At 49.8% G+C, this 24412-nt stretch overlaps 1 protein-coding gene across 2 annotated transcripts in view; it reads right to left on the bottom strand.

Annotated features, from left to right (window-relative positions):
• Positions 1-24412, bottom strand: part of LOC140309279 (regulator of G-protein signaling 3-like) — a 45301-nt gene that overhangs the window by 8946 nt on the left and 11943 nt on the right. For both annotated transcript variants that reach the window (XM_072387091.1, XM_072387092.1), the window contains 12 exons: positions 19922-20003; positions 17620-17725; positions 14980-15076; positions 14643-14903; positions 11976-12015; positions 11635-11891; positions 10290-10373; positions 9626-9737; positions 4988-5157; positions 3539-3971; positions 541-737; positions 62-111 (listed from right to left, as the gene is read on the bottom strand). In XM_072387091.1, coding sequence (XP_072243192.1) covers positions 62-111; positions 541-737; positions 3539-3971; positions 4988-5157; positions 9626-9737; positions 10290-10373; positions 11635-11891; positions 11976-12015; positions 14643-14903; positions 14980-15076; positions 17620-17725; positions 19922-20003 — 1889 coding nt within the window. The remainder of the gene's footprint in view (positions 1-61; positions 112-540; positions 738-3538; positions 3972-4987; positions 5158-9625; positions 9738-10289; positions 10374-11634; positions 11892-11975; positions 12016-14642; positions 14904-14979; positions 15077-17619; positions 17726-19921; positions 20004-24412) is intronic.

Raw genomic sequence — 24412 nt, forward strand, 5'->3', positions numbered from 1 at the left:
CAGACAAACATGAAAATAAAACCCAAGACATTGTTTGAACAAATTGTTCACGTTAACGTACAAACTCTTGGTCATCTTCTTGGTCTGCTGACGTTTCCTGGACTCTCTCCCCTGAACAAACAAAACAAACTATTACACAGAGTTCTATTCAGATTCTGATGGTGTTCATGGATCTTTAAACCAGACCCAATTAACTAGGTTTCAGCTCCGACTAGACCTGGTAAAAAATTAATTAATTTATGGATTCATTCGACAGTTTCTTTTTAAAGAAAATGGGTTTTCTCTTTAACTGCCTCTGGGCTGCAGTAGTTCATTCTACCAAGCAGGAAGTATTTACAGGAAGTTGTACACCTCTACAGGTGATAAGCAGCTTGGAGATGATGTCTATCGATACTAATACCTTTAATTGTTCATTTTGTAAGATAAACCAGAAGGCTTTAAATCCTGATTACATCTCCAACATTCAGCTGATCTGAGCCAGGAAGAACCACCTGTAGGAATCAGGAAGTGGGTCAGAACAGGTCCTGGTGCCGGTCCTACCTTGGTGCCGTTGAACAGGAGCAGTAACTGGTGCAGAGACGCTCCTTCCCTGGTCAGGTGTTTCCTCAGGGTCTGAGGGGAAGGAGGGAAGGGGGCGGGGCCTGTTGAGGTGAGCTGGTGGATGGTGCTGTCTGACAGGAAGCAGGGGGATCGAGGTTCCTGAAGCAGGGAACCCTCAGAGAGCGAGCGGCGCAGAACTGAAAGGTATCAATCAGGTGATCAATCAGGTGATCAATCAGGTGATCAATCAGAATCAGTATAAATTAGGAAAGAAAACAGCAGAATTAGAGTTCAACAACCACCTGGGCCGGTCCAACAGTGTGTTCAGAACCTTCGAGGCCCCGTCCAATAGCACCTTTCAGAACCTTCCTGACTGAGTGAAAAGAGCTGGAAGCATGTGAGCAGCAGCCATGATCAGAGCTGCCTGAGTCCTCCAAAGACTAAGGAAAGGAGCTTCCTGAGAGAAAGGAGCTCCGACGCTTCCTTAAGGATCTCCTTTAGGAAACACCGGACCGTCCTTCCTGAGAGAAAGGAGCTCCGACGCTTCCTTAAGGATCTCCTTTAGGAAACACCGGACCGTCCTTCCTGAGAGAAAGGAGCTCCGACGCTTCCTTAAGGATCTCCTTTAGGAAACACCGGACCGTCCTTCATGAGAGAAAGGAGCTCCGACGCTTCCTTAAGGATCTCCTTTAGGAAACACCGGACCGTCCTTCAGGAGAGAAAGGAGCTCCGACGCTTCCTTAAGGATCTCCTTTAGGAAACACCGGACCGTCCTTCAGGAGAGAAAGGAGCTCCGACGCTTCCTTAAGGATCTCCTTTAGGAAACACCGGACCGTCCTTCCTGAGAGAAAGGAGCTCCGACGCTTCCTTAAGGATCTCCTTTAGGAAACACCGGACCGTCCTTCCTGAGAGAAAGGAGCTCCGACGCTTCCTTAAGGATCTCCTTTAGGAAACACCGGACCGTCCTTCAGGAGAGAAAGGAGCTCCGACGCTTCCTTAAGGATCTCCTTTAGGAAACACCGGACCGTCCTTCCTGAGAGAAAGGAGCTCCGACGCTTCCTTAAGGATCTCCTTTAGGAAACACCGGACCGTCCTTCCTGAGAGAAAGGAGCTCCGACGCTTCCTTAAGGATCTCCTTTAGGAAACACCGGACCGTCCTTTAGGAGAGAAAGGAGCTCCGACGCTTCCTTAAGGATCTCCTTTAGGAAACACCGGACCGTCCTTCAGGAGAGAAAGGAGCTCCGACGCTTCCTTAAGGATCTCCTTTAGGAAACACCGGACCGTCCTTCATGAGAGAAAGGAGCTCCGACGCTTCCTTAAGGATCTCCTTTAGGAAACACCGGACCGTCCTTCATGAGAGAAAGGAGCTCCGACGCTTCCTTAAGGATCTCCTTTAGGAAACACCGGACCGTCCTTCAGGAGAGAAAGGAGCTCCGACGCTTCCTTAAGGATCTCCTTTAGGAAACACCGGACCGTCCTTCATGAGAGAAAGGAGCTCCGACTCTTCCTTAAGGATCTCCTTTAGGAAACACCGGACCGTCCTTTCTGAGAGAAAGGAGCTCCGACGCTTCCTTAAGGATCTCCTTTAGGAAACACCGGACCGTCCTTCAGGAGAGAAAGGAGCTCCGACGCTTCCTTAAGGATCTCCTTTAGGAAACACCGGACCGTCCTTCCTGAGAGAAAGGAGCTCCGACGCTTCCTTAAGGATCTCCTTTAGGAAACACCGGACCGTCCTTCATGAGAGAAAGGAGCTCAGACGCTTCCTTAAGGATCTCCTTTAGGAAACACCGGACCGTCCTTCCTGAGAGAAAGGAGCTCCGACGCTTCCTTAAGGATCTCCTTTAGGAAACACCGGACCGTCCTTCCTGAGAGAAAGGAGCTCAGACGCTTCCTTAAGGATCTCCTTTAGGAAACACCGGACCGTCCTTCCTGAGAGAAAGGAGCTCCGACGCTTCCTTAAGGATCTCCTTTAGGAAACACCGGACTGTCCTTCCTGAGAGAAAGGAGCTCCGACGCTTCCTTAAGGATCTCCTTTAGGAAACACCGGACCGTCCTTCAGGACAGAAAGGAGCTCTTTCTTATATATCTTTATTTTTAACTTCCAAACTCGGATAATAAAGTGTTATTCTACATTATCTCTGATACCTTCCTGTAGCAACATGATCAGATGAAGCATCTGCAGCTGTTTCTGGAGAAGATTTATTCAACATCTGGGAAGTCACAGCTGAGAGTCTTTTCCTGAGTCCTGAAGCAGTTTTCCCACATCTGACTTTAACCTTTTTCAGGAGGAAAAGATTATGAACTGTTGCCAATGCAACAACCTGCAGGAATGGAGTGGGTCACTTCAGTGCAGATTGCAGTATGATGGATGATATTCAGTTTGGGTTTGGAGGTGGTTCTGGATAATATTTACAGGACCGAGGATTGTCATTTTGAACTGGGTATGCTTTGCAGAATGGGTGAAGGAGGATTCTTTACACAGTTAAAGTTTTCTTTCTCTCTTAGAATCCTCCGTTCAGGTACATTTCAGCTCATCTGAAACTGAATTTTTAACTCATTTAACTTCTTAAACTTCTTAAACCCAACATTTATTAAAACTCTGGGAAGTTCTCGTGTCTTTTAGAGTCCCCTGAGCTCGTATGATTGGATATTTTCTCCTGTGTCGGTTCCATTTTAAACACAGTAAAGGTCAAAGGTCATGGAGTCGATAAGTGATGAGGAGGAATTGGAACTTGTGGTTCAACTCCCGGCTTCCCTCGGTCACACGTTGGTGAAGACGCTGAACCGAAGGGTCCATCGAGTCGCCTCCTGTGGACCGACACTCGCTGTATGAGTGAACGGGTGAATGTGGGTGTAGACATGAACAGGAAGGAGCTGGACAGAGAGTCCTTTTAAACTCCTACCACCCGCCGGGTTTGTATCTGCAGTGTGAACGACACCAGCTCCTCAGAACCAGCACAACTAACACATCATCGCACTTTATAAAACTGGAACTGACCTGCAGCTCTGTGGCTGAAGCTGAACTCAGCTCCTCCTCCTTCCTCCTCATCACTCTCCTCCTCTCCATCCTTCATGCTGAAGTGGTGGGGGCTCAGTATGAGAATCCGCCCCCCGACTCCTCCCACATTCTCTGAGGTTTCTGAGGCACTCTCCCCCTCCCCCTGCTGCCGCTCCTCCACCTCCTCCTCCGGTCTGCTCCTCCTCCTCTCCTTCCAGACAGGACTCCTCAGAGGGGAGGATGGGGGAGTCCTTGGGGGGGGTGAGGAGAAGGAGGACGGGGGAGGAGTGGAGGAGGAGAAGGGAGGAGAGTAAGGAGCAGGGGAGGGAGCTTTGCGGGGGTCACAGAGGGAGGAGTAAGGAGAGGAGGAACGGTAGAGGAGGTCAGACTGTCCGAGAGAGAGGAGGCCGAAATCTGAGGGGAGGTCTGGGAGCTGAGGAGGAGAAATGGGAGGAAGGGATAATCATGTTAATACTACTCACTCCAATAAACAAAAGAGAGTAATTAAATGGGGACCAAACACAGTGGGGTCATATATAATGGACCTTTATAAAGGAGAGACCCAACAATAGCTTCACAGGAGAACCAGAACCTCAGGTGAAGCGACACTCCGAGGACAGTAAAGTATATATTCTGCTTCCAGAGGGGAGTCAAAGAAGCATCTATGTTAAACTGGAGGATCATCTCTGAACAGAGGAGGTGTTCTCTGGAGGTTTCACAACCATTCACACCGTGGTTCATGCTTTTTCAGACTCACAGGTGAGAATGAACCCCCAATCATTGCTCAGGTGGTTCCTCGGCTGCTTATCAGCTGAAACTCCCCACCAACTAGTTTAGAACTGAAGAACCTTTCAGATGAGAGGTGAAACATCTTCAGGAACCAAGAAGAAGAGCTGATCCACTTGGACTGATCCAACACCAGCTGGTCTCTGCAGATCAAAGGTTTCTGTGGTTTCTAATATTTTGGCTCCGTCCAGGTCCTCAGTTCTAGTGATCTTTGTGTTCTACATCAAGTTAAATCCTTCTATAGAGTTCTGAGGTGGCTGGCTTCTGGACCTCATAAATCTGCAGATCCAGACATTTTGGTCAGAACGGAAAGCACATCTTTAAAAATCTGCCTGAGATTTGTGGAGCCAGAGAGCCGTAAACGTGCACAGAGCAGGTCCAAAAGGTTATCTGCTGGTTATCTGGTTTAACTAACCCCAACAATAAGACACAGACTCTGTTCTGACTCAAGAAGTTCTGAATCAGCTGAACAATCTGAACCATTTCTTTCAGAGTGAAAGTTACTTCCCTGAGGTTCTGGTCCGCTGTGTGGTTCTGACCCTGGTTTCAGAGACCTGCACCAAACCTGAACCTAGTTTAACAAAACTTCCAACAGAAGTTCTAAGAGAAGAAGTCTGAGACTACCTGTACAGTTTGCAAAAAACCACAGGAACGGCACCGTACCTGGTAGCCATGTCCGGTCTCCGTGGCGACTAGCTGGAGTTGTATGTTGTCATGGAGACAGAGGCTGACCCGAACCTTCTGCTCGATGCTGAATGCCTCCAAACTGAAGAGACAGCGCCAGCAAGTCTGAGAACACTGCAGGAAGTAGATGTGGAGCGGTTCTGATGTCACTGAAACAACACACACACACCTCAGATCCTGCCCTCTGATTGGCTGGCAGGTGTCAGGTCAGACCTACACCTGAACTTCAGCTGCTGACAGTTATAAACATCTCCAGTAAGTTTCCATGCTGCCCTAAACTGGTTCTGCTGAAAGGTCCAAAGAACGTTCAGTTCAATAGTTCTGCTGAGAGGAACACCACAGAGAGGAGGAGTAAGGAGAGCTGGACTGTCCCATCATCAACATCCCTCAGGTAGTTAAAAGCTCTGAATGACCGAGCTCCATCACATCTTAAAGATCTCACAGCTGGATATTTCCCCAACAGAGCACTTTGCTCTCAGGCTGCAGGTTTCCTTGTGGTTCCCAGAGTTTCTAAAAGCAGAATGGGAGGCAGAGCCTTCAGTTATCAGGCCCCTAAAAGCAGAATGGGAGGCAGAGCCTTCAGTTATCAGGCCCCTAAAAGCAGAATGGGAGGCAGAGCCTTCAGTTATCAGGCCCCTAAAAGCAGAATGGGAGGCAGAGCCTTCAGTTATCAGGCCCCTAAAAGCAGAATGGGAGGCAGAGCCTTCAGTTATCAGGCCCCTAAAAGCAGAATGGGAGGCAGAGCCTTCAGTTATCAGGCCCCTAAAAGCAGAATGGGAGGCAGAGCCTTCAGTTATCAGGCTCCTAAAAGCAGAATGGGAGGCAGAGCCTTCAGTTATCAGGCCCCTAAAAGCAGAATGGGAGGCAGAGCCTTCAGTTATCAGGCCCCTAAAAGCAGAATGGGAGGCAGAGCCTTCAGTTATCAGGCCCCTAAAAGCAGAATGGGAGGCAGAGCCTTCAGTTATCAGGCCCCTAAAAGCAGAATGGGAGGCAGAGCCTTCAGTTATCAGGCCCCTAAAAGCAGAATGGGAGGCAGAGCCTTCAGTTATCAGGCCCCTAAAAGCAGAATGGGAGGCAGAGCCTTCAGTTATCAGGCCCCTAAAAGCAGAATGGGAGGCAGAGCCTTCAGTTATCAGGCCCCTAAAAGCAGAATGGGAGGCAGAGCCTTCAGTTATCAGGCTCCTAAAAGCAGAATGGGAGGCAGAGCCTTCAGTTATCAGGCCCCTAAAAGCAGAATGGGAGGCAGAGCCTTCAGTTATCAGGCCCCTAAAAGCAGAATGGGAGGCAGAGCCTTCAGTTATCAGGCCCCTAAAAGCAGAATGGGAGGCAGAGCCTTCAGTTATCAGGCCCCTAAAAGCAGAATGGGAGGCAGAGCCTTCAGTTATCAGGCCCCTAAAAGCAGAATGGGAGGCAGAGCCTTCAGTTATCAGGCCCCTAAAAGCAGAATGGGAGGCAGAGCCTTCAGTTATCAGGCCCCTAAAAGCAGAATGGGAGGCAGAGCCTTCAGTTATCAGGCCCCTAAAAGCAGAATGGGAGGCAGAGCCTTCAGTTATCAGGCTCCTAAAAGCAGAATGGGAGGCAGAGCCTTCAGTTATCAGGCCCCTAAAAGCAGAATGGGAGGCAGAGCCTTCAGTTATCAGGCCCCTAAAAGCAGAATGGGAGGCAGAGCCTTCAGTTATCAGGCCCCTAAAAGCAGAATGGGAGGCAGAGCCTTCAGTTATCAGGCCCCTAAAAGCAGAATGGGAGGCAGAGCCTTCAGTTATCAGGCCCCTAAAAGCAGAATGGGAGGCAGAGCCTTCAGTTATCAGGCCCCTAAAAGCAGAATGGGAGGCAGAGCCTTCAGTTATCAGGCCCCTAAAAGCAGAATGGGAGGCAGAGCCTTCAGTTATCAGGCCCCTAAAAGCAGAATGGGAGGCAGAGCCTTCAGTTATCAGGCCCCTAAAAGCAGAATGGGAGGCAGAGCCTTCAGTTATCAGGCCCCTAGAAGCAGAATGGGAGGCAGAGCCTTCAGTTATCAGGCCCCTAAAAGCAGAATGGGAGGCAGAGCCTTCAGTTATCAGGCCCCTAAAAGCAGAATGGGAGGCAGAGCCTTCAGTTATCAGGCCCCTAAAAGCAGAATGGGAGGCAGAGCCTTCAGTTATCAGGCCCCTAAAAGCAGAATGGGAGGCAGAGCCTTCAGTTATCAGGCCCCTAGAAGCAGAATGGGAGGCAGAGCCTTCAGTTATCAGGCCCCTAGAAGCAGAATGGGAGGCAGAGCCTTCAGTTATCAGGCCCCTAAAAGCAGAATGGGAGGCAGAGCCTTCAGTTATCAGGCCCCTAAAAGCAGAATGGGAGGCAGAGCCTTCAGTTATCAGGCCCCTAAAAGCAGAATGGGAGGCAGAGCCTTCAGTTATCAGGCCCCTAAAAGCAGAACGGGAGGCAGAGCCTTCAGTTATCAGGCCCCTAAAAGCAGAATGGGAGGCAGAGCCTTCAGTTATCAGGCCCCTAAAAGCAGAATGGGAGGCAGAGCCTTCAGTTATCAGGCCCCTAAAAGCAGAATGGGAGGCAGAGCCTTCAGTTATCAGGTCCCTAAAAGCAGAATGGGAGGCAGAGCCTTCAGTTATCAGGCCCCTAAAAGCAGAATGGGAGGCAGAGCCTTCAGTTATCAGGCCCCTAAAAGCAGAATGGGAGGCAGAGCCTTCAGTTATCAGGCCCCTAAAAGCAGAATGGGAGGCAGAGCCTTCAGTTATCAGGCCCCTAAAAGCAGAATGGGAGGCAGAGCCTTCAGTTATCAGGCCCCTCTCTGTGGAACCAGCTGCCAGTTTGGCTTCAGGAAGCAGACACCCTCTCTACCTTTAAGATCAGGCTGAAACTTTCCTTTCTGATAAAGCTTATAGTTAGGGATGGCTCAGGTGAGCCTGAAACATCCCATAGTTCTGCTGCTATAGGCCCAGCCTGCTGGGGGAGCTCCCATGATGCACCTCTCCTCCCTCCATGTACAGATGACATCATTGCTGTCATTAACTTGTGTTTCTCTCTCTCAGCAGGTGTCTCTGGCCTGGTGTTACGCTGCTTGTTGTCCCCTCTTTCCTGTCCTCTCAGCCCCAGCTGGTCCAGGCAGATGGACCCTTCCTGGTTCTGGTTCTGATGGAGGTTTCTTCCTGGTTCTGGTTCTGATGGAGGTTTCTTCCTGGTTCTGGTTCTGATGGAGGTTTCTTCCTGGTTCTGGTTCTGATGGAGGTTTCCTCCTGGTTCTGGTTCTGATGGAGGTTTCTTCCTGGTTCTGGTTCTGATGGAGGCTTCTTCCTGGTTCTGGTTCTGATGGAGGTTTCTTCCTGTTAAAGGGAGTTTTTTCTCTCCACAGTCGCCTCATGCAGCTCAGGATCAGAGAGAAGTTTCAGTTAATCTGTTGGTTTCCTTAGCTAGGCTACTTTATTTAATTGTCTCTGTATGAATTGGGCTAATTTGGAATTTAATGAATTGGATTTGATTGATTATGACTGTATTAGAATGAATTGGACTCTAATTGACTTGAATTTGACTGTAGTGCTCTGGGATGAGATTTGTTGGGTTTTGTGCTTTGTAAATAAAACTGAAGTGAACTTAATCTTCCTGTGGGATTCTGACGTATTTGCAGCTGAACATCTGTTCATGTTAGCTTCTGGTAGTTCAACCCTTCAGTAGTTTATACTTTTCTCTCTCTTTGATATCAGTGTCTCTCAGTACTGGCCCGACAGCTCGATGTCGTCCATGTGGAGGAGGAGGCTGATGGTTGCTCCTCTTTGGAGCTGTATCAATAGCCACTCTTTGTGGTGATGTGGCTGAGGGGGTCAGGACAACAGCATCTCCTTGGTTCATATTGTACTTGGTGGCAACTTGTGCAACTGACTGAGTTGGTTGTCTTCCACAGTGCCATTGAGTTCTTGATGGAAGTTCAAGTCCTATTAATGCTGTAAAGCTCCAAGTTGTAGGCTTTTTTGGTAAATCAGAGCTGGATGTATGTCTTCTCTGGATCAGCAGCTGGTGTTTAGCTCCTGAAGTGTTACTCCCAGTTCCCCTGCTCATGCGTCTGCTCATCTAATCAGTTGAAGTTGAGGAGGATCAGACATCTACCTGATGCCTTGTAATTTAGGTGTTTCAGGATTTTCCAACTGAGAGGAAATCTGCTGATAACAACCTCAGCATTACCCTGGAGGAGCCGAAGGAGTAGAGAGGGGAGGGAGGCCGAGGCAGTAGGAGATGGATGAATATACAGCACCCATCATAATGTCTGGGACAAAGTCACATTGTTCTTTATCCCTCTGCCCCTCGGTAACGTGGGAACCAGGGGGTTTTGTTAATCCTAAGGTTTGTCTCTGATGATTTGATCATGGTCTTTCAGCCTCCTAACAGCTTCTCTCCTCATGTTGAACTACAGAAACAGGCTGAGGTATCTTATCCCTGCACCGATGAAGCAGTGAAACACAGCTGGAAGCCACCTGTCCCAAACACTATGGAGCCTGAAATGAGGGGGGCTGTGGATAAAAGGGGTTGTAATTTCTACATGGTGTAGCTGAGATGTAGGAAAATAACTTTAAATTAAAGCCTGGGGGGGGGGCTGTACACATTAGAAGATGGACAACAACAACAGAGTGGTACCCTGTCTGAGCTGCACGTTGTTCAGGTACAACGGACTCTGTAGGACGTTACAGCGCCCGGCTTCGTCCTCTCTGGTGAACAGCAGCAGGTCGCTGTAGATAAGCACCGTCACCTGAAACACACACATTCAAACGATGATTTCCACCAGAAAACACACAACAGCAACAACTCAGTGACACTGAGCCTTTGAACGGACTTTCTCTAAGGTTCACGCCTCTTCACCAGCACAGAACATCTTTGGATAAACCACAGTTAATCACATGATCGGTTACTTCCCACGGCATGAGGCTTCTGATGAGGTAATGCCACATGGACAGAAGATCACACGACCCGAGGAGAACCAGTTCAAACACAGCCATGGTGTCCTCAGTTTGAGTCTGACATCAGTTGCCATCTCATCTTTTACCAAAATCATGAAACTGAAATGAGGCAGATTCCCAGAAACAGATGTGTGTGTGTAGTACTATCAGGACGATCCATTAGTGTGAAACTGAATCCTGGATCTGCTGTCTGAGGACATTCAGATCCAGCAGAAAACAAACCGAATTATTTAAAACATCCCGTGTTGTTTTTGTTTTTTGACTTTGATATTCTGGGTTTGTTGCTCGTCATTTTCTTTCCATGGTAACTGATTGGAGACAGAACCGGTTCTGGTTCCTGTTACCTTGATGGGCAGCAGGTCGGCTTGGTGTAGAATCATTTCCTCCGACATCAGCAGGGTTCTGTCCGGGCTGCAGAGATCCAGAGGCTGAAACAACAACACAGACAAGTAAACAGCTACTACAGGATTAAAGACACAACTTTGTTGTTCTTATTGATTTTTTTCTCCCACAGATCACATGCAGTAAAACACAACCTAAAAATCAAAGATATCTTGATTCTTGGTCTGAAGCTGAACCCTCAGACGGGGGTCAGGGTGACTCTGATGTTTGGGCCTATAAGCTGCAGCAGCTCTGAACACTCTTCAGTTTTTCTACTACACTTTTGTCTGTGAAAACAGATTTCTGAAACATGTTTCTAAGCTGGTTTGGATGTTGAGCTGCTGGAAAGACTTCTGCTGGGAACTTTGTAATGATGCGTAACCACAGCAACAGGAAAGTTGTTAACCCGTTGGAGCAGGTAACTGAGCTTTTCAAAGACCAAGTAATGCCTGGAATAAGACCCCAAATCAAGATGAGTTGAAGAGGAGACCTGGCTGCAGGAACAGCTCTAACAGCTCTCTGCTCAGCTTTAAGACTATCCGGGCAGACAGAGACTGCAGACAGAGCGCTAACAGTAAAGGAGGAGGATCACAGAGCTGGTTAACAACAGATGGTGGAATCCTGGACCTGGCTGCAGGAACAACTCTAACAGCTCTCTGCTCAGCTTTAAGACTATCCGGGCAGACAGAGACTGCAGACAGAGCGCTAACAGTAAAGGAGGAGGATCACAGAGCTGGTTAACAACAGATGGTGGAATCCTGGACCTGGCTGCAGGAACAACTCTAACAGCTCTCTGCTCAGCTTTAAGACTATCCGGGCAGACAGAGACTGCAGACAGAGCGCTAACAGTAAAGGAGGAGGATCACAGAGCTGGTTAACAACAGATGGTGGAATCCTGGACCTGGCTGCAGGAACAACTCTAACAGCTCTCTGCTCAGCTTTAAGACTATCCGGGCAGACAGAGACTGCAGACAGAGCGCTAACAGTAAAGGAGGAGGATCACAGAGCTGACGCTGTGTGTGACATCATCAGCTGAGCTGTTGCTGAGCAACAGAAACAGCAGCCCAACCCACTGATGGAGACCTCTGAAGGTTTCTACCTTCCTCTCTGCTGCACTTCAGCTGATTTATATTTTATTTTGTTCTCTGTAACAGCAGCTGATCTTTAATAATAATTAATACTGCAGTGATGTCATTCACCTTCAGGGATTAATAAAGTTTTATTGAACTAAATTAAAAGAATTGAAAGTGGATCTTTGGTTGTAACTGGAGGGGCAGCGGGGGCAGGTTCTGGGTTCTGGATTCTGACCTGGACAAAGATGGGGAAGATGAGGGTTTTGGGTGCCAGGCTGACGTAGGCTCCGTATCCGGAGCAGGGGAGATGAGATTGGATGATGGTGCAGTTCTGGTAGTTGCCACAGTTACCAGATGGGGCTGGTGAGGAGGTTTTGGGAGGTGGAGGCAGCAGGTTGGAGGTGTGGCTAGTGAATAGTCCCCGCGATGAGCCGAGTCGAGGATTGGGGAGGAGGTTCTGAATTCTTCTGGGGTGAGTTTGATACTGTCGATCTGAGAACCACCATAAGTTTAATCAGTTTTTCATCAATACCTTAGTCAATACAGAATGGATAATCAAGTTGAGAGCAGTCGTACCAATTGTCCGACTCTGGTCCTGGTAAACGGGCTGCAGCAGCTGGAACCAAACAAAACCATTTCAGTGTTATAGCAGAACTTTCTTGGATCCTATTCAGACAAACTGTGTACACCAACCTGTGAAGTTGGCTTTGTTTGGCGGTAAGACGTATTACATCACTTCCTGTTGCTTTGTGTGTGCTACTAATACTACTACTAATAATCACCTTATTTCTCCCTATAATTTACACATCTTGCATAGTTAACTCTATCCCATACTTGTCATATTCTAACGCTCACTCTTACAGATCTTTAGTCTTTATTTTTCACTTTTTAGCGGTGTGTCGGGTTCTCTAGCTTAGCATGGCTACCAGTTCTCTTCCTCCATCTCCTGCTTTCACCTGCTCCGTGTGTCAGATGTTTAGTTACTCCTCTGCCTCCTTTAGTGGTAATGGTACATGTAACAAATGTAGTCTTTTTGTAGTTTTGGAGGCAAGGTTATCTGAATTGGAAGCTCGGCTCTGCACTGTTGAAAACCACCTGATAGCGAGCCAGGCCCCTTTAGTCAGTGCGGAGCCACCTAGCGTAGCTAGCTCTGTTAGTCGTCCCCGAGCAGATCCCGAGCAGCCGGGACTTAAGAGTGGCTGGGTGACTGTCAGGAAGAGGAGTCATAGTCCTAAAGTCAAGCCCGTGGTTCACCATCAACCTGTCCACGTTTCTAATAGATTTTCCACTCAGCGACACACCCGCTGAGGACAAAACCCTGGTAATTGGCAGCTCTATAGTCAGAAACGTGGCATTAGAGACACCAGCGACCAGTCAAATGCATTCCAGGGGCCAGAGCGGGCGACATAGAATCCTATTTAAAACTGCTGGCTAAGGATAAGCGTAAATACAGTAAAATAGTTATTCACGTCGGCGGTAATGACACCCGGTCAATCAGAGGTCACTAAAATTAATGTTGCATCGGTGTGTAATTTTGCCAAAACAATGTCGGACTCCGTAGTTTTCTCTGGACCCCCGCCAAATCTGACCAGTGATGACATGTTTAGCCGCATGTCCTCATTCAATCGCTGGTTGTCTAGATGGTGTCCAGCAAACAACGTGGGCTACATAGATAATTGGCAATCTTTCTGGAGAAAACCTGGTCTGATGAGGAGAGACGGCATCCATCCCACTTTGGAAGGAGCGGCTCTCATTTCTAGAAATATGGACGAATTTATTAGTCATCCAAAAACATGACATCCCAGGGTTGAGACCAGGATGCAGAGTTGTAGTCTGACACACTTCTCTGCGGCTTCCCACCTGATGCTGCCCCCCCCCAAAAACCACATCATGACTGTCTGCTCCCACACCACCCAAATTAAATATATCAATCAACACAAGAGGAGAAAATAAACTATTAAATGTGGTTTGCTGAATATTAGATCTCTCCTTTGAAGTCTCTGTTAGTGAATGATTTGTGATCATCATATTGATATATTTTGTCTTCCAGAAACCTGGCTGCAGCAGGAGGATCATGTTAGCATTAATGAATCAACTCCCTCTGACTATTTAAATGTTCCTCCAACCACAGGCAGAGGAGGAGGAGTGGCAGCTATCTTCAGATCAGGGTTACTAATCAGTCCGAGACCCAAGATTAGTTTCAGCTCTTTTGAATCTCTGATTCTCAGTTTTTCCCAAAGTGGAAATCACAAAAACCTCTTGTGTTTGTTGTTGTGTATCGTCCACCTGGCCCTTATTCTGAGTTTCTGTCTGAATTCTGAGTTTTTATCCCAGTTAGTGCTGAGTACAGATAAAGTCATTGTAGTGGGTGACTTTAATATTCATGTAGATGTTGAAAATGACGCCTAAATATTAACTTTAATTCTATATTAGACTCTATTGGATTTTCTCAAAGTGTTCACAGACCTTCTCACTGCCTTAATCACACCCTTGACCTTTGACTTATGGCATTGAGAGTGAACAGTTAACAGTGTTCCCTCATAACCCCGTCTTGTCTGACCATTTTTTAATAACTTTTGAATCTACATTACTTGACTACACGGTTTCTGAGAAGAATTCTACATATAGAAGGTGTCTGTCAGAGAATGCTGTAACCAGATTTAAAGAGTTGATTTCATCATCCTTTTCTTCACTGCCATGTGCTGATATGACACAGGATGGCTACCTAAACTTTACTCCAGTAGAACTTGACTCTCTTGTTGACAGCACTATAGCTTCAATGCCTACAACACTGGACAATGTTGCCCCTCTGAAAAGGAAGGTAATCAGTCAGAAGAGGTCGGCTCCTTGGTATAATTCACAGCTGCTTTAAAGTGGACTGACAGTGCAATGAATTGGATTATTTTTAAATTAATTAATTGGATTTCATTGGCTTGAATTGGACTATATTATTTAAATGCCTTGAGATGACAATTGTTGTAATTTGGTGCTAAATAAATAAAACTTAATTGAATTGAAGGTTCTGATCAGACCTCTGGAGGTAGACCCACCCCCCAAGGTCAGTTCTGTTCCAAAGTTCTATCTGGATTCAGAAAAAAGGTTATTGATAAGGCGCTTGTTCGGGTAATACATAGTTCTGGCTCAGGTAAAAGGTACTGGACCAGATGAAAAGGAGTTCTGTCTAATGAAGGGTTGGTTGAATATGCGCACTGCAGGTTAACACTCATTCACACCCCTTCTCACCTGCTCTTCTTGATTAACCGGTGACAGAATGATGTAATTGTCTCCATTTAATGATGTCACACGGGTGCCCCTCAGAGTGGTGGTGGTGTGAGGTGAGTACACTTCCTGGTCTTCCTCTTCCTCCTCCTCCCTCTGGTCTTCTTTCTTATCCTTCCACAGAGAACCTAGAGCCCCCAAACTGGACCGGACCCCCAGCCCCTGACCCCACCTGCGGCCATGTTTGTTGTGAGAGGGGTGAGACAGCAGTTTGCTGCCTGTGGTCTGATAGACAGGAGAACGTTATCTTAGCAGAAAGATGACAGCAAAAAGAGAAATTCAACTTTTCTTAAAGTCTCACCATGTTGTGAGCTGGTGGGCGGAGCAGAGTTTCACATCCTAACCCAACCTCAGGTGAACCTCTCCACACCACTAACACAATCTGAGACGGACAGCTCCTGAGGAGACACAATAAGATCAAACACTGGAGTCATCAAGGTCAACAACAGGTGAGTCTGATCAGGTGAGGAGTCGGACTCTGCGGGGGCGGGGTTACCCGATCAGGTGAGGAGTCGGACTCTGCGGGGTTACCCGATCAGGTGAGGAGTCGGACTCTGCGGGGGCGGGGTTACCCGATCAGGTGAGGAGTCGGACTCTGCGGGGGCGGGGTTACCCGATCAGGTGAGGAGTCGGACTCTGCGGGGGCGGGGTTACCCGATCAGGTGAGGAGTCGGACTCTGCGGGGGCGAGGTTACCCGATCAGGTGAGGAGTCGGACTCTGCGGGGGCGAGGTTACCCGATCAGGTGAGGAGTCGGACTCTGAGGGGGCGGGGTTACCCGATCAGGTGTGGAGTCGGACTCTGCAGGGTTACCCGATCAGGTGAGGAGTCGGACTCTGCGGGGGCGGGGTTACCCGATCAGGTGGGGAGTCGGACTCTGAGGGGGCGGGGTTACCCGATCAGGTGGGGAGTCGGACTCTGCGGGGGCGGGGTTACCCGATCAGGTGGGGAGTCGGACTCTGCGGGGGCGGGGTTACCCGATCAGGTGAGGAGTCGGACTCTGCGGGGGCGGGGTTACCCGATCAGGTGAGGAGTCGGACTCTGCGGGGGCGGGGTTACCCGATCAGGTGAGGAGTCGGACTCTGCGGGGGAGAGGTTACCCGATCAGGTGTGGAGTCGGACTCTGCGGGGGCGGGGTTACCCGATCAGGTGAGGAGTCGGACTCTGAGGGGGCGGGGTTACCCGATCAGGTGAGGAGTCGGACTCTGCGGGGGCGAGGTTACCCGATCAGGTGAGGAGTCGGACTCTGCGGGGTTACCCGATCAGGTGAGGAGTCGGACTCTGAGGGGGCGGGGTTACCCGATCAGGTGTGGAGTCGGACTCTGCAGGGTTACCCGATCAGGTGAGGAGTCGGACTCTGCGGGGGCGGGGTTACCCGATCAGGTGAGGAGTCGGACTCTGCGGGGGCGAGGTTACCCGATCAGGTGAGGAGTCGGACTCTGCGGGGTTACCCGATCAGGTGAGGAGTCGGACTCTGAGGGGGCGGGGTTACCCGATCAGGTGTGGAGTCGGACTCTGCGGGGGCGGGGTTACCCGATCAGGTGGGAGTCGGACTCTGAGGGGGCGGGGTTACCCGATCAGGTGAGGAGTCGGACTCTGCGGGGGCGGGGTTACCCGATCAGGTGAGGAGTCGGACTCTGAGGGGGCGGGGTTACCCGATCAGGTGAGGAGTCGGACTCTGCGGGGTTACCCGATCAGGTGAGGAGTCGGACTCTGAGGGGGCGGGGTTACCCGATCAGGTGTGGAGTCGGACTCTGCGGGGGCGGGGTTACCCGATCAGGTGGGAGTCGGACTCTGAGGGGGCGGGGTTACCCGATCAGGTGAGGAGTCGGACTCTGCGGGGGCGGGGTTACCCGATCAGGTGAGGAGTCGGACTCTGCGGGGGCGGGGTTACACGATCAGGTGAGGAGTCGGACTCTGCGGGGGCGGGGTTACCCGATCAGGTGCGGAGTCGCACTCTGAGGGGGCGGGGTTACCCGATCAGGTGGGGAGTCGGACTCTGCGGGGGCGGGGTTACCCGATCAGGTGTGGAGTCGGACTCTGCAGGGTTACCCGATCAGGTGAGGAGTCGGACTCTGCGGGGGCGGGGTTACCCGATCAGGTGGGGAGTCGGACTCTGAGGGGGCGGGGTTACCCGATCAGGTGGGGAGTCGGACTCTGAGGGGGCGAGGTTACCCGATCAGGTGTGGAGTCGGACTCTGAGGGGGCGGGGTTACCCGATCAGGTGGGGAGTCGGACTCTGCGGGGGCGGGGTTACCCGATCAGGTGGGGAGTCGGACTCTGAGGGGGCGGGGTTACCCGATCAGGTGTGGAGTCGGACTCTGCGGGGTTACCCGATCAGGTGAGGAGTCGGACTCTGCGGGGGCGGGGTTACCCGATCAGGTGAGGAGTCGGACTCTGCGGGGGCGGGGTTACCCGATCAGGTGGGGAGTCGGACTCTGAGGGGGCGAGGTTACCCGATCAGGTGTGGAGTCGGACTCTGCGGGGTTACCCGATCAGGTGAGGAGTCGGACTCTGCGGGGGCGGGGTTACCCGATCAGGTGAGGAGTTGGACTCTGCGGGGGCGGGGTTACCCGATCAGGTGAGGAGTCGGACTCTGCGGGGGCGAGGTTACCCAATCAGGTGAGGAGTCGGACTCTGCGGGGGCGGGGTTACCCGATCAGGTGTGGAGTCGGACTCTGCGGGCGCAGGGTTACCCGATCAGGTGTGGAGTCGGACTCTGCGGGGGCGGGGTTACCCGATCAGGTGAGGAGTCGCACTCTGCGGGGGCGGGGTTACCCGATCAGGTGAGGAGTCGGACTCTGCGGGGGCAGGGTTACCCGATCAGGTGTGGAGTCGGACTCTGCGGGGGCGGGGTTACCCGATCAGGTGAGGAGTCGGACTCTGCGGGGGCAGGGTTACCCGATCAGGTGTGGAGTCGGACTCTGCGGGGGCGGGGTTACCTGATGGTGTGGGCGAGGTCGACACATTTCCAGGTTTCTACAGGAAGTCCATTGAGCTGCAGGACTGAGTCTCCCTGGCGGAGTCCAGACTGGTACGCTGGACCACCTACAAAGAAGAAATAACCAATGAAACCAGGCTGAGGAGTCACCTGATATTTATCATGTGAAGGCCAGTGGGTATATGAGCAACTTCTTACTAATATTTAAGGAGCTAATAAAGGAAGGTCTCAAACAAGCCTTTTTAAAAACAGCTTCACAGTTTGCTCTCCATTTTCCCCAAATGGAGATTATTGTATGACTGAACAATTTCAATCAACTGCGCCTTGATGGTCTCATGGGAGAATTTCTGTTATTTCTTCCTAAATTCAGTTCAAACCTCGATTATTATTTTTTTTTGGTCACATTCAGTTTTTAAAAACTTTCTCACACCATTTACCAAAATCCACAGTCTCACTTTGGTATTTCAAGTCACCTCCCTTAAAATGGTGAAACTCTCTCTCTTAATCATACCCTTGTGTGTGAACAGTTGGTCTTATCTGACCATTTTTTGATAACCTTTGAGTTTACATTACTTTACAATACAGCATCTGAGCAAACATTTATTTATAGTTGGTGTCTATGCAGGCTGAACGGTGGTGTGGTGGTTAGCACCATCGCCTCACAGCAAGAGGGTTTCAGGTTCCATTCCGGTTTGCGTGTTCTTGCACTTGGATGGTGGAGGAGACTGTGGGTCTCATGATGAGATTAACTGGATCACAGCTACAGTTGGGTCCTTATCTGAGGGTAATTATCCTTGGATATATGGCGGTGAATGAATGGAATCACTGGCACAAAGCATGTCATACCCCGGTACCATAGGTGGCGCTGTCCCCATTTCAGCTATCGCTAATAGAGCCACTTCCTGTTGACGTCTTCACCGCCAACAACAACAACTACAGGACACTGGTGGACGACTTTGTGTCCCTTTGAGTGAGCATGATTTCTCTCATTTGTCTCTGTGTGGCCCTGTGATGGACTGGTGAACCCTGCCTCTCACCCAATGACAGCCGATAGGCTCCAGCCCCCCCGCAACCCTAAACTGGATTAAGCCGGTATAGAAGATGAATGGATGGATGGAGGTGTCTGTCAGAGAATGCTGTAACCAGATTTAAAGAGTTGATTTCATCATCCTTTTCTTCACTGCCAGATATGACAGAGGACGGCTACCTAAACTTTACTCCAGTAGAACTAGACTCTCTTGTTGACAGCACTATAGCTTCAATGCGTCCAACACTGGACAATGTTGCCCCTCTGAAAAGGAAGGTAATCAGTCAGAAGAGGTTGGCTCCTTGGTATAATTCACAGCTGCTTTAAAGCAGACTGAAGAAAGCTGGAGAGACAGTGGTGTTCCTCTAATTTAGAATCGTATTTTTCGGGCTATAAAGCGCATTAAATGAAACAAAACTCAGATAAGTCAAACCTTATTGACTGAAGACTGATAGTGTTGAGTTTGAAATTCGCTTCGTAAGCATGTCTCTTAACAGGAGCCATTTTTAGGGCAGCGTTATAGAAAATGAATGAATGAGTGCTCACACCTTAATGTTGAAGCACAGATCGTATTATTCCGTGAGGCTCCTGACTACGGTGGCTGTAATGCTCAATCCATCAAGCAGTGCAGCTTCGTAGCTTACCAAGGCTAAAACATTCTGACAGATGTCTGAGCGCCGTGTACCACACAAAATCGGTTCCCGGTCAGAGAGCACAGAGAGTTAATTCATACATTAGGTGCACCGCATTTTAAGGCACATTAAAGGATTTTAAGTACGCCTTATGGCCCAAAAATACAGTAGTCTGGAAAGATGGTTTAATAACGTATAAGAAAGCTCTTCGTATTATTCATCGTTGAGTCCCATCTCTTCAACTGGATTGTATGTTTGAAGTGCCTTGAGCTTACATTTTCTTTTACTTGATGGTATATAAATAAAACTTAATTGAAACGTTAGGTCATGTGAGGCTTCAAACTCCAAACCCCTTTAACCAGCCTGACAAAGAGGGGCCAAGATACAACACCCTGTAAAACCTGTCTCCCGGTGACTGTAGACCATGTGAAACACAAAAAGCATCATCACTCCCAGACCCCCAGGTCCACCCACCTGTATGCTGCAGTCAATCACCAAAGACCCGTTGACTTAAGTGGATTTAATTCAATGAGATGTCAGGACTGGAGGTCCTAAAGTTCAGTTCTCATTAGTTTTATGGGCCAAACAGAGCTCATGAGCATGTGAACAGGGGGGTGTGAAGGTCATATATGAGCGTTTCTTACCTGGATCTATGGCCTGGACTCTGACGGGACAATCAGAACAGATCGTGAATCCAAAACCATCTTTTCCACGAATGATGCTGACCTGCAGGAAACAATTCAAAGAGTAAGAAATGGGTCTTCAGGACTGACCTGGAGTCAGCCACAGACTGAGATGGTCGGGACAGGTGAGCTTCCTGTCTCAGGCCATTTTCCTGCCCCACACACCAGAACCACTGACATCAATAGTTCATTTCAACATAAACTCTAATTTGAATGAATTTTAATGAAATGAATCTTTGATTTTATTTTTGTTTATTCGTTTTATTTCCGTCCAAAAACATGCTGTCAGGTTAACTGGTGACTCTAAATTGTCCGTAGGAGTGAGTGGTTGTTTATCTCTGTGATGGACTGGCAACCTGTCCAGGGTGACCCCGCCTTTCGCCCAATGACTGCTGGGATAGGCTCCGCCCCCCCGCTACCCCAATGACTGCTGGGATAGGCTCCCGCCCCCCCCGCTACCCCAATGACTGCTGGGATAGGCTCCGCCCCCCCGCTACCCCAATGACTGCTGGGATAGGCTCCGCCCCCCCGCTACCCCAATGACTGCTGGGATAGGCTCCCGCCCCCCCCCCCGCTACCCGAATGACTGCTGGGATAGGCTCCCGCCCCCCCGCTACCCGACCGACGGATTGACGGTATAGAAAATGGATGGATGGATGTTTTATTTCCCAGCTTTTTTTGGCTCTGTATAAATTGGAACAATTTGGAGCTTAATGAATTTGATTTGATTGTATTTGAGCCTGGAGGCGTACGGGTCCTGCAGAGATGTAAGATTGCAGCCAATCACTCTGCAGACCGAATGATTGGACTCGGGCTTGATGGATTGTGTGTTTGTGTCGGGTTCAGACCGGAGGCCTTCCTGGATCCTGGTCTCTGAGCTGTTTCCATGACTCTGCAAACAGCGAGGAAGGGTCGACGTCCTGAGAGTTTTCTCTCAACAAAGGAAGTTTAATGTCCTGGAGTTCGGACTGACAGGCTGAAATTAAAACTCCAGCTGGGATGTCTCCAGGTGCTGAGGAGAAGGTATGAATGAGAACACACTCAGTGTTTGTCTTTCCCTGCAGCTGAAAGAGCAGCTCCTGCATCTGACCGGGCAAAAGGTGGATAAAAACTGACCTGGCAACCGTTATAAAACCTGCGGACCTCTCAGTACCCATCAGAGTCTGTAACCGTGTTCAGTCTGAGACCGACTCCTCTGTTAGTCCAGAACCAATCAGAACCAATCAGAACCATCCAGAATCTTCAGGTGAAAAACGGGGGTCGATCTGCAGGATCCTGACTGGTTCTGGTGTTTGTGTAACGCTGAGCGCATCCAGCTTGTTTCTGTTTCTGTTTCTGTATTTATCAGAAGCTTTTACCCAAAGAGACTTACAAATGAAGATATAACAGCTTTATAAAAAGCTAACAATAAGCTAACAATAAGCTAACAATAAGCTAACAATAAGCTAACAATAAGCTAACAAAAAGCTAACAATAAGCTCCATAGAAGGAACCCAGGAGTCCGACTCTGTCAGAGGGGACAGAGCAGAGATAGGGTGCAGGCATAGAAGGAAGAGCAGAAAGATAAAGTGCAGAGATAGAGGGGGGAGGGAAGTACAAGGTAAGTGCTGGGATAGGAGATGCTCTCTGAAGAGCTGGGTTTTCAGGAGCTTCTTGAAGATAGACAGGGACGCCCCTGTTCTGGTAGCACTCGGTAGGTCATTCCACCATCGTGGGACGACACATGAACAGAGTTTGGATTGTCTTAGGCGTGGTGTAGGAGCTGCTAGACGACAATCCTGGGACCAACGGAGGGACCCAGTTGGGACAGAAGCCTTTGCAAGAGCCTTCAAGTAGATGGAGCCGCTCCATTAAGCTCTTTGTAGCTAACATCAGGGACTGTGTGTCTGCAGGTGTGTGTGTGTGTGTGTGTGTGTCTGTGTGTGTGTCTGCAGGTGTGTGTGTGTGTGTGTGTCTGCAGGTGTGTGTGTGTCTGCAGGTGTGTGTGTCTGCAGGTGTGTGTGTGTCTGCAGGTGTGTGTGTGTGTGTGTGTGTGTGTGTGTGTGTGTCTGCAGGTGTGTGTGTGTGTGTGTGTGTGTGTGTGTCTGTGTGTGTGTCTGCAGGTGTGTGTGTGTGTGTCTGCAGGTGTGTGTGTGTGTGTCTGCAGGTGTGTGTGTGTGTGTGTGTGTGTCTGTCTGCAGGTGTGTGTGTGTGTGTGTCTGTGTGTGTGTCTGCAGGTGTGTGTGTGTGTGTGTGTCTGCAGGTGTGTGTGTGTGTGTGTGTGTGTCTGTGTGTGTGTCTGCAGGTGTGTGTGTGTCTGCAGGTGTGTGTGTGTGTGTCTGCAGGTGTGTGTGTGTGTGTGTGTGTGTGTGTGTGTCTGCAGGTGTGTGTGTCTGCAGGTGTGTGTGTGTGTGTGTGTGTGTCTGTGTGTGTGTCTGCAGGTGTGTGTGTGTGTGTCTGCAGGTGTGTGTGTGTGTGTGTGTGTGTCTGTGTGTGTGTCTGCAGGTGTGTGTGTGTGTGTGTGTGTGTCTGTGTGTGTGTCTGCAGGTGTGTGTGTGTCTGCAGGTGTGTGTGTGTGTGTGTGTCTGCAGGTGTGTGTGTGTGTGTGTGTCTGCAGGTGTGTGTGTGTGTGTGTGTGTGTGTGTGTGTGTGTGTGTGTCTGCAGGTGTGTGTGTCTGCAGGTGTGTGTGTGTGTGTGTGTGTCTGTGTGTGTGTCTGCAGGTGTGTGTGTGTGTGTGTGTGTCTGTGTGTGTGTCTGCAGGTGTGTGTGTGTGTGTCTGCAGGTGTGTGTGTGTGTGTGTGTGTGTCTGTGTGTGTGTCTGCAGGTGTGTGTGTGTGTGTGTGTCTGTGTGTGTGTGTGTGTCTGCAGGTGTGTGTGTGTCTGTGTGTGTGTCTGCAGGTGTGTGTGTGTGTGTGTGTGTGTCTGTGTGTGTGTCTGCAGGTGTGTGTGTGTGTGTGTGTGTCTGCAGGTGTGTGTGTCTGCAGGTGTGTGTGTGTGTGTCTGCAGGTGTGTGTGTCTGCAGGTGTGTGTGTCTGCAGGTGTGTGTGTGTCTGCAGGTGTGTGTGTCTGCAGGTGTGTGTGTGTGTGTGTGTGTGTGTCTGTGTGTGCAGGTGTGTGTGTGTCTGCAGGTGTGTGTGTGTGTGTCTGCAGGTGTGTGTGTGTGCAGGTGTGTGTGTGTCTGCAGGTGTGTGTGTCTGCAGGTGTGTGTGTGTGTGTCTGCAGGTGTGTGTGTGTGCAGGTGTGTGTGTGTCTGCAGGTGTGTGTGTCTGCAGGTGTGTGTGTGTGTGTCTGCAGGTGTGTGTGTCTGCAGGTGTGTGTGTGTGTGTGTGTCTGTGTGTGTGTCTGCAGGTGTGTGTGTCTGCAGGTGTGTGTGTCTGCAGGTGTGTGTGTGTCTGCAGGTGTGTGTGTCTGCAGGTGTGTGTGTGTGTGTGTGTCTGTGTGTGTGTCTGCAGGTGTGTGTGTCTGCAGGTGTGTGTGTCTGCAGGTGTGTGTGTGTCTGCAGGTGTGTGTGTGTGTCTGCAGGTGTGTGTGTGTTTCTGCAGGTGTGTGTGTGTTTCTGCAGGTGTGTGTGTGTGCAGGTGTGTGTTTCTGCAGGTGTGTGTGTCTGCAGGTGTGTGTTTCTGCAGGTGTGTGTGTCTGCAGGTGTGTGTGTCTGCAGGTGTGTGTGTCTGCAGGTGTGTGTTTCTGCAGGTGTGTGTGTGTGTCTGCAGGTGTGTGTGTGTTTCTGCAGGTGTGTGTGTGTGCAGGTGTGTGTTTCTGCAGGTGTGTGTGTCTGCAGGTGTGTGTTTCTGCAGGTGTGTGTGTCTGCAGGTGTGTGTGTCTGCAGGTGTGTGTGTCTGCAGGTGTGTGTTTCTGCAGGTGTGTGTGTCTGCAGGTGTGTGTGTGTGCAGGTGTGTGTGTGTCTGCAGGTGTGTGTGTGTTTCTGCAGGTGTGTGTGTGTGCAGGTGTGTGTTTCTGCAGGTGTGTGTGTTTGCAGGTGTGTGTGTCTGCAGGTGTGTGTTTCTGCAGGTGTGTGTGTCTGCAGGTGTGTGTGTGTCTGCAGGTGTGTGTGTGTGTCTGCAGGTGTGTGTGTGTTTCTGCAGGTGTGTGTGTGTGCAGGTGTGTGTTTCTGCAGGTGTGTGTGTCTGCAGGTGTGTGTTTCTGCAGGTGTGTGTGTCTGCAGGTGTGTGTGTCTGCAGGTGTGTGTGTCTGCAGGTGTGTGTTTCTGCAGGTGTGTGTGTCTGCAGGTGTGTGTGTGTGTCTGCAGGTGTGTGTGTCTGCAGGTGTGTGTGTCTGCAGGTGTGTGTGTCTGCAGGTGTGTGTGTGTGCAGGTGTGTGTGTGTCTGCAGGTGTGTGTGTGTCTGCAGGTGTGTGTGTGTTTCTGCAGGTGTGTGTGTGTGCAGGTGTGTGTTTCTGCAGGTGTGTGTGTTTGCAGGTGTGTGTGTCTGCAGGTGTGTGTTTCTGCAGGTGTGTGTGTGTGTTTCTGCAGGTGT

This window comes from Leuresthes tenuis, unplaced genomic scaffold, assembly GCF_036924035.1.
Source record: "Leuresthes tenuis unplaced genomic scaffold, fLeuTen1.0.hap1 SCAF_6, whole genome shotgun sequence".
NCBI classification, from domain to species: domain Eukaryota; kingdom Metazoa; phylum Chordata; class Actinopteri; order Atheriniformes; family Atherinopsidae; genus Leuresthes; species Leuresthes tenuis.